At 46.4% G+C, this 7,664-nt stretch overlaps 1 protein-coding gene across 4 annotated transcripts in view; it reads right to left on the bottom strand.

Annotated features, from left to right (window-relative positions):
* Positions 1-741: 741 nt before the first annotated feature.
* The window catches only part of LOC310772869 (sodium channel protein type 2 subunit alpha-like), a gene marked incomplete at both ends in the record, with an annotated part of 73,170 nt that continues 66,247 nt past the window's right edge, over positions 742-7,664 (bottom strand). For all 4 annotated transcript variants that reach the window (XM_083632809.1, XM_083632808.1, XM_083632811.1 and 1 more), the window contains 4 exons: positions 742-1,089; positions 2,811-3,658; positions 4,040-4,310; positions 4,914-5,011. In XM_083632809.1, coding sequence (XP_083488935.1) covers positions 742-1,089; positions 2,811-3,658; positions 4,040-4,310; positions 4,914-5,011 — 1,565 coding nt within the window. The remainder of the gene's footprint in view (positions 1,090-2,810; positions 3,659-4,039; positions 4,311-4,913; positions 5,012-7,664) is intronic.

Here is a 7,664-nt window from a genome sequence, read left to right as displayed (position 1 = left end):
CATAGCTAGGGCTGGGTATCATTTAGGCTTACCTAGACAGTCAGTCTGACATACTGTAGCTAGGGCTGGGTATCATTTAGGCTTACCTACCTGGGTATCGTTTAGACAGTCAGTCTGACATAGCTAGGTATGGGCTGGGTATCGTTTAGACAGTCAGTCTGACATAGCTAGGTATGGGCTGGGTATCGTTTAGACAGTCAGTCTGACATAGCTAGGTATGGGCTGGGTATCGTTCATACCAGTATGTATACCAGTACCCTTGAAGTGATACCAATAGAGTATTTCATTCGATACCTTGTTGGAGGCATCTCGGCACGCTGAAGTTCCAACTCTGTCACTTACACCGCGCTCGACCACAGACTGTATGGGTTGTAGCTTGCAGTAGTGGGCCAATCACACATCGCATTAAATCGAAGAATGCTTGCAGTGATTGGCTGCAAGCAAAACCTTTTTTTTTTTTTTCTAGATGTGTGTAAAGGATCGTTTGACTGGAGAAGTTTCGAAACTACTTGGTACTGGGTTATTTTGGTCGGTACCTTAAAGGTATCAAGTAGCGATACACAGCCCTAGGCATAACATACCCAGCCCTAGGCATAACATACCCAGCCCTAGGCATAACATTTGTCATCTCTTAACAACCAACACACAAGCGTACATCTATCTACCCCTCAGAAGCTGTAAACAAATCTCCCTGGTCGATAATGTCTCTGATGCATTACATTTTTTGTTCCTTTAACGAGTCTATTTCTTTTTCCCCTTCAAGTCTTTCCCCTTGTTCTCCTTTTCCGTGTTTTCCTTCTCGTATTTGTCCTTGTCCGATTTCGTCACGCTGTTATAGGAGGGCGGGGAGGCAGTGGAGGGGGTCATATTATCTGTTTTGTCCGAGGTGGAGTTCTCCGTGAACTTGCTGATGAGCAGCACCTCCTTGTCGCGGTCGCGGAGGCCGTCTCTCAGCCGCTCCTTGTACAGGGCCGAGGCCTTCTTCATGGCCAGGCAGATCAGGTAGCGGCGGAAGGCTCTCTGGATGACCGTGGCCGACATCTCCTCCTGCTTGCGGCGCAGGGTGGTGGTGATGGGCTCGTAAGACACCTTGGATGGATGCGAAGCAGACATAGGGACAAATACTTAGCGTGGATATTGCAGAAGATGAACGGTTGCATATTGGAGAACACAACAGAACGCTGTTGAAAAAATTTAATTTGATTCTTTATTATGCCCCAAATTAAAAGTAAATACTGTACACGTCTACACTGATATCAGGCTGAATTGTCAACTCGTTACACTCCCTTCTAGTCTGACATTGACTGACTGACATCCACTCTAAATGATTTCCATGTAGGGAATGCTCTAGATTTTCCCTAACCAATCACTAGAGACCAACGTATCGGCTTGCGTCTAATCCAGTTGGGAGAATGCAAAAAAAAGAAGAACCTTGAATAAATGAGTGCTGTTCAGATTTCAAAGTAAGTGCCACTTGGTTTTTTTCAGTGTCTATCTCAGCTATGGCGGCCCCCATTGATGTTATTACTCCTCGGTGCACTTGACAATGCGGAAAAGCTTGACAACGGTGTGTTAGTGCCGCCCGTTGTGCCGTTTATTGATGCTGATTGGCTCATTGTTAGTCCCCCTCGGCACCGATTGGCTAAGCATTTTTTCAACCATGGAAATCGGTATTGCATGTCACAATGCCAGACCAGAAGCAGCCAAAACTCAACTCGGTGGAGTGGGCGGATTTGAAGGTCCTCTACAACACAACCATGTTGGAGACAATGTGTGGCAATACATGTAGACTATTCCCTTGTATTTAGGCTTTGTCCCAAAATTGTACAGTTCGGGGTAAATGTTCATAAGGATATTAACAACATTTTGGGCTATGATACCTAGATCATGTACTTTGGTAATATGACAGAAGATATTGTGTTAAGAGAAGACAGCTATTTGCTGAAAGTCTTGTTAGCAGCTTGTAAAAAGGCCATTACGAAGCGATGGTACATGGCAGAACCGCCAACACAAGATGAATGCCTGAAAATGTCAAATGGAATATATGGAACAGTTAACTCAGAGGATAAGAGTGCAAGAGGAGTGATGTCAGGAGGAAGGGACAATATTTACATGTCAACAGCAGACATTGAACCACTGAATATGTAACAGGAATAAATGGACTATGTGCAGATTGTGCAACCCAGACCTTTTTATGTGTATTTTTTTTATCAAGTTTGTTGGGATTTTTCTCCCATTTTCTCTCCAATAGAGCACCGCAGGAACGAGTCTGGATGTAGCATGTTGGATCTTCAGGGGAAACGTGGGGTTTTAGAATGGGGATTTCACTTAAATGCATAAAATAAGGTCTGTGGTTAACCAAAGTTTATGGGAGTGAAAATTTGTGTTCAGCAGGATAATCTTCCCAAACGTGAATCACTTTTATGACTTTTGAAACGTAAATGCATTTTTTTAAATGCGATTTTCAGGAAACGCTTCAAAAGTCATAAAAGTTTCACCAGCAGGACGTAGCACGTTGGAGGATCACACTATACCCCCCCAGTTCCCCTCCCCCCATGAACAGGTGCTCCAACCAACCAGAGGAGGCACTAATGCAGCGACCAGGACACATACCCTTAATCCTGCTTACCATCCGGCTTCCCACCCGCAGACACGGCCAATTGTGCCTGTATGGACGCCCAACCAAGCTGGAGGCAACAACACGGAAACTACCGCTGCACTACCCGATGCCCAATGTGTGTTTTGTTTTGATGTATATGTGCTCCTTTTGTAAAGGAAAAGCAATAAAAATAAAGTATTAAAAAAGACACCTTAGAGGGATTCGCAGCCATGAAGCGATCCTCCATCTGCCCGCGCAGCATGTCCATCTCCCCGCCCTCACCCAGCACGCGCTTGGTGAAGGCAAACAGGATGTCCAGGCAGTGGATGCGCTCCCCGCTGACCATGGGCAGGTCCATGGAGATCAGCTGGATCCTGTTGGGCTTGGGCATGCGCAGCGGCGGGTCCAGGGCATCGGCAAATTCTGACAGCTTGTTGTACTCCACGAATTGCGTGGCGTCGGGGTCAAAGCGCTCCCACACCTCGTAGAACATCTCAAAGTCGTCCTCGCTCAGCGGCTCGGCGCTCTCCTCCGTAGCCACGCTGAAGTTCTCCAGGATGACAGCGATGTACATGTTCACCACAATCAGGAAGCAGATGATGATGTAGCTGACGAAGAAGAAGATGGCCACTGACGGGTTGCCGCAGTTGCCCTTGTAGTAGTTGCCCGGGTGTTCCATCTGGCTGTCGCAGTCGGGCTCTCTCTTGTTCAGTATAGGTGCCAGCAAGCCGTCCCAACCAGCCGAGGTGGTGATCTGAAACAGACAGATCATGCTGTTCCCGAATGTCTCGAAGTTGAACATGTCGTCGATTCCCGACTCCCGCTTGACGTAGGCGAAGTTCGACATGCCGAAGATGGCGTAGATGAACATAACCAGGAAGAGGAGAAGGCCGATGTTGAACAGGGCAGGAAGTGACATCATCAAGGCAAAGAGAAGCGTCCGGATGCCCTTGGCGCCTTTAATAAGGCGGAGGATGCGGCCTATCCTGGCCAGGCGGATCACTCGGAACAATGTCGGGGATACAAAGTACTTCTCGATAACTTCCGATAAAAACATACCTGCGAAAGCAAAAAAACACCAGCAAATTCAGCTGCACAATCAAAATTAACAAAATGCAGTCCCTCCAGGAGATTGTAATTTTGCGAACACAATAATTAATGCAAATTCAACCAATCTCAATTTTTGCGGGTGCTTGCAATTTTTCAAAATTCCCACGATTTCTCTGCCAAAAACGGAAAAACATGTTCCTCAACTTGAAATTTTGCCATTTCACGCAATTTTACAGCAGAAAAATTACATAAAACATTGCAAATTGCATTGCAATTGTTGAGAAAAGCCAATGCAAAATCAAGCATTTTTGATCGCAACAATCACAAAAAAACTGCAAAGGAGGCACTGAAAATGGAAAGCTCAAACACCTCAACAGATGCTGTCCTCACCTACAATGGACAGGATCACCACTACAAAGTCAAATACATTCCATCCGATGGTGAAGTAATAGTAACGGAGGGAGACCATCTTGAGCACACACTCGCCGGTAAACAGCACGATGAAGACCAGGTTGATCTTGTAGAGGGTGTCGTCCATCTCCTTGGTCTGGTCGTCCGTCTCCACCATCATGGTCACCATGTTGAGGCAGATGAGGATCATGATGACGATGTCGAAGGCCTGCTTGGTGATGAAGTCAAACACGCAGCCTTGGAATGCGTTCTGCGAGGAGAGGATAGAAACAGAAGACAGAAATACATTACTCATTTTACGCCTCTGTATTCCAACAAAAATAAATAACTACAGGACAGACTGAGCAAAGAGCAGATTATGAGCGCATTTTCACTTCCAAACATGGAAATGTTAAAGGAAACAGTTCACCCCAAAATGAAAATTCAGTCGTTATCCATTATCATGAGCTGAAAGTCGTGTTCAAGTCAACTTGACATTTCGGGGCCCCCCCCCGCCTTTGTTTTTTACGTTTGAAAGTTGGTCACCATACTGTATACTTCAGTTGTTTAGGAGAATACTGCAACTCAGTTTATCTGGGAAGCTCCAGGATTGTTTAGTTTGCTAAAAAAACTTCACGCGATCTTCCACTGGCATGGGAGCTGAGTAGATAACGACCATTGTTCTATCCTCTCGTAGAAAGCAGTAACAAAAGTGCAGTGAAATATATCTAATCACACTAATAATAGCTCTTCATTACAGCCTGGTCAGCAGAACATAAACGGATCAAATGATCATAACAAAACACATTTTCACACAAAATAACACTTGAAGCACACTTTCAGTCACAAATAGTGTGAATTAAGTGTTGCCTACTGCTGGCCGGGGGATTGGTTTTTGTGGTTTCTTGGAGCCCAGCTTCTTCATGGCATTGTAGTACTTCTTCTGCTCCTCTGTCATGAAGATATCCTGACCTCCAAAGTAAAGGGAACACAACAAAATCTGGTTATAACCACATACTTTAAACTATATCTATATGTATGTATGTATGTATGTACAGTATGTATGTATGTACTGTATGTATGTATGTATGTATGTACATACGTATGTAAATTATGTATGTAAATGTAAATTATATATCATCCTTCTTTTGCTGTCTCCTCCCACTGCACAAAGGCACACACACGCATGCACGCCTGCGCGCACGCACGCACGCACACACATACACACACACGCCGTAATTAATGAAATATCATAGCTAATTTTGGCGCTCTTCGTCTTTTCACTTGAAAATCTTTCACTTTCCCCCCTTTCAATGTTTTTTTTCTATATCTTTCTCCCATTTTCTCCCCTTGCTGTCTCCGTCTAGGATCACGCTATTCCCCTCAGTTCTCCTCCCCCCGCCAACAGGCACACTGACCGACACTTTCATTTAATCAAAGAAAGAAATCCCTCAGAAGGCGTGTTTCCATTACCCTCAGAAATGCGCAAAATCTAAATATCGCAATAGAAATTGGGAAATGGAAACACGTACATTTCGAAAAACCTCCCAAATATCGCAAAAAGTTTTTGCGCTCTCATGAGGTGGTTTTTCAGACGTGTAGTTTATCGCAAAAGTGTAATGGAAACACATTTTCAGCATTTGCACATCATGTGACCCATCTTCTCCTTTGGAAAAGGAGCGGAAAATGAGGGAGAACGGGTTTGATAAGCCGTGGCAAAACCTCCGCAGCAAGTGGAAAACTTTGAAGCAACGCTACCTAGCAGAAAGACGAGTGTTGTGCAAAAGCGGAGCCGGGGAAAATAGATAATGTTTAATGGCAGAAATCGGTCCATGGTGACAGGCCTGTGTGCGCGCATTAAGCACAGCGGCGAGATAAGGGGATGAAAGCACACACCGGTGCGGTGCTGCTGACTGAAGTGAATACAGTGACTGTGAGTAATACATTACACACGTTTCAGGTGTAATGTTATAATTACAATACACGACATTCCGATTATTGCACCAAATCAGCCTTTTCCCCCCTCCATCTCGACCAGTTGTATTAGGCTACCTTTTTTCCTCTGTCTGTTGCGCTCACTGCATTCACCGCAGCCAGCAACATGTTGCCACTCATTTTATTTTGAATTGATAATCAGGCTCGTTTATATGCGTTGTAACTTCATGTTGTGATTCGCATTGACCATTGGTTGGATTTGAGCATGCAGGGGACGGGATATGGGGCTGATCCCCGTGCGTAATCACTGTACAGCTGCTGGTAACGGGAATTGCGTTCAGGTGTGCGCGCCGTCAGACCAAACTCAACTTCAATGGAAACGCCTACAAGTCGCAATTGTACATTGTCGAAGTTGTAGAAATATCGCAATTATTTTGCGAAAAACTGTAATGAAAACACACTGATTAATAGCATACTGTGTATGAGGCATTGCAGTGCACGTCAGTGAGTGGTGCTCAGTGAGCGTGTCTGGAGGGAGGAGTCAGTGAGTGGTGCTCAGTGAGAGTGTGATGCATGTCTGGAGGGAGTCAGTGAGTGGTGCTCAGTGAGAGTGTGATGCATGTCTGGAGGGAGTCAGTGAGTGGTGCTCAGTGAGAGTGTGATGCATGTCTGGAGGGAGTCAGTGAGTGGTGCTCAGTGAGAGTGTGATGCATGTCTGGAGGGAGTCAGTGAGTGGTGCTCAGTGAGCGTGTGATGCGTGTCTGGAGGGAGGAGTCAGTGAGTGGTGCTCAGTGAGCGTGTCTGGAGGGAGGAGTCAGTGAGTGGTGCTCAGTGAGCATGTGATGTGTGTCTGGAGGGAGGAGTCATTGATTGGTGCTCAGTGAGTGTGTCTGGAGGGAGGAGTCAGTGAGTGGTGCTCAGTGAGCGTGTCTGGAGGGAGGAGTCAGTGAGTGGTGCTCAGTGAGCATGTGATGTGTGTCTGGAGGGAGGAGTCAGTGAGTGGTGCTCAGTGAGCGTGTGATGTGTGTCTGGAGGGAGGAGTCAGTGAGCGGTGCTCAGTGAGTGTGTGATGCATGTCTGGAGGGTCAGTGAGCGGTGCTCAGCATAGATATTATATTACTATAGATGGGTCACCGCAGGCTCCGCTAATTCTAACAAATGGTAGCAGCAAGTCTCCTAAATTGTCACGTGACTCCGATAGACTCAGACCTGCTGAAAGTCTCCTAAGTGGCCGTGTCCGTGGAAAACCATGGGCAAAACCCACATGACAAAATGACAGGAAGTGAGTTGAAGTTGGGCCGTCTTGCTTGAAATCCCATTGTCTTTGTGCTCAGTGAGTATGTGATGCGTGTCTGGAGGGAAGACTGGTGTCAACACTGAACCATCTGTGTGAAGCTGTAGCTGTGGGGCTGCTGCATCACATCAACTGATCCAGTCACTCAGTCAGTCAATTAAGTCCCACCTGTCAGCACACAGCAAAATACAGTACAAGCCCACCACCCCCCATATCCCACCACCCCCACCCCTCTCTGTGTCTCTCTCAACCCCTCCCCCTCTCACTCTTGGGTGTTGCCAGCCCTACTTGTTAGCGTCTGGTTGAATGGAGGGCACATTTCCAGACTACTCTGTGTGACACTGCGTGGTGCGTGCGTGCGTGTGTGTGTGCGCGCGCGTATGTGTGTGTGCGCAC

This window comes from Poromitra crassiceps (genome assembly GCF_964638095.1).
Source record: "Poromitra crassiceps genome assembly, chromosome: 3".
Lineage (NCBI taxonomy): Eukaryota > Metazoa > Chordata > Actinopteri > Beryciformes > Melamphaidae > Poromitra > Poromitra crassiceps.
This window is presented reverse-complemented; position numbering and strand designations above follow the sequence as displayed.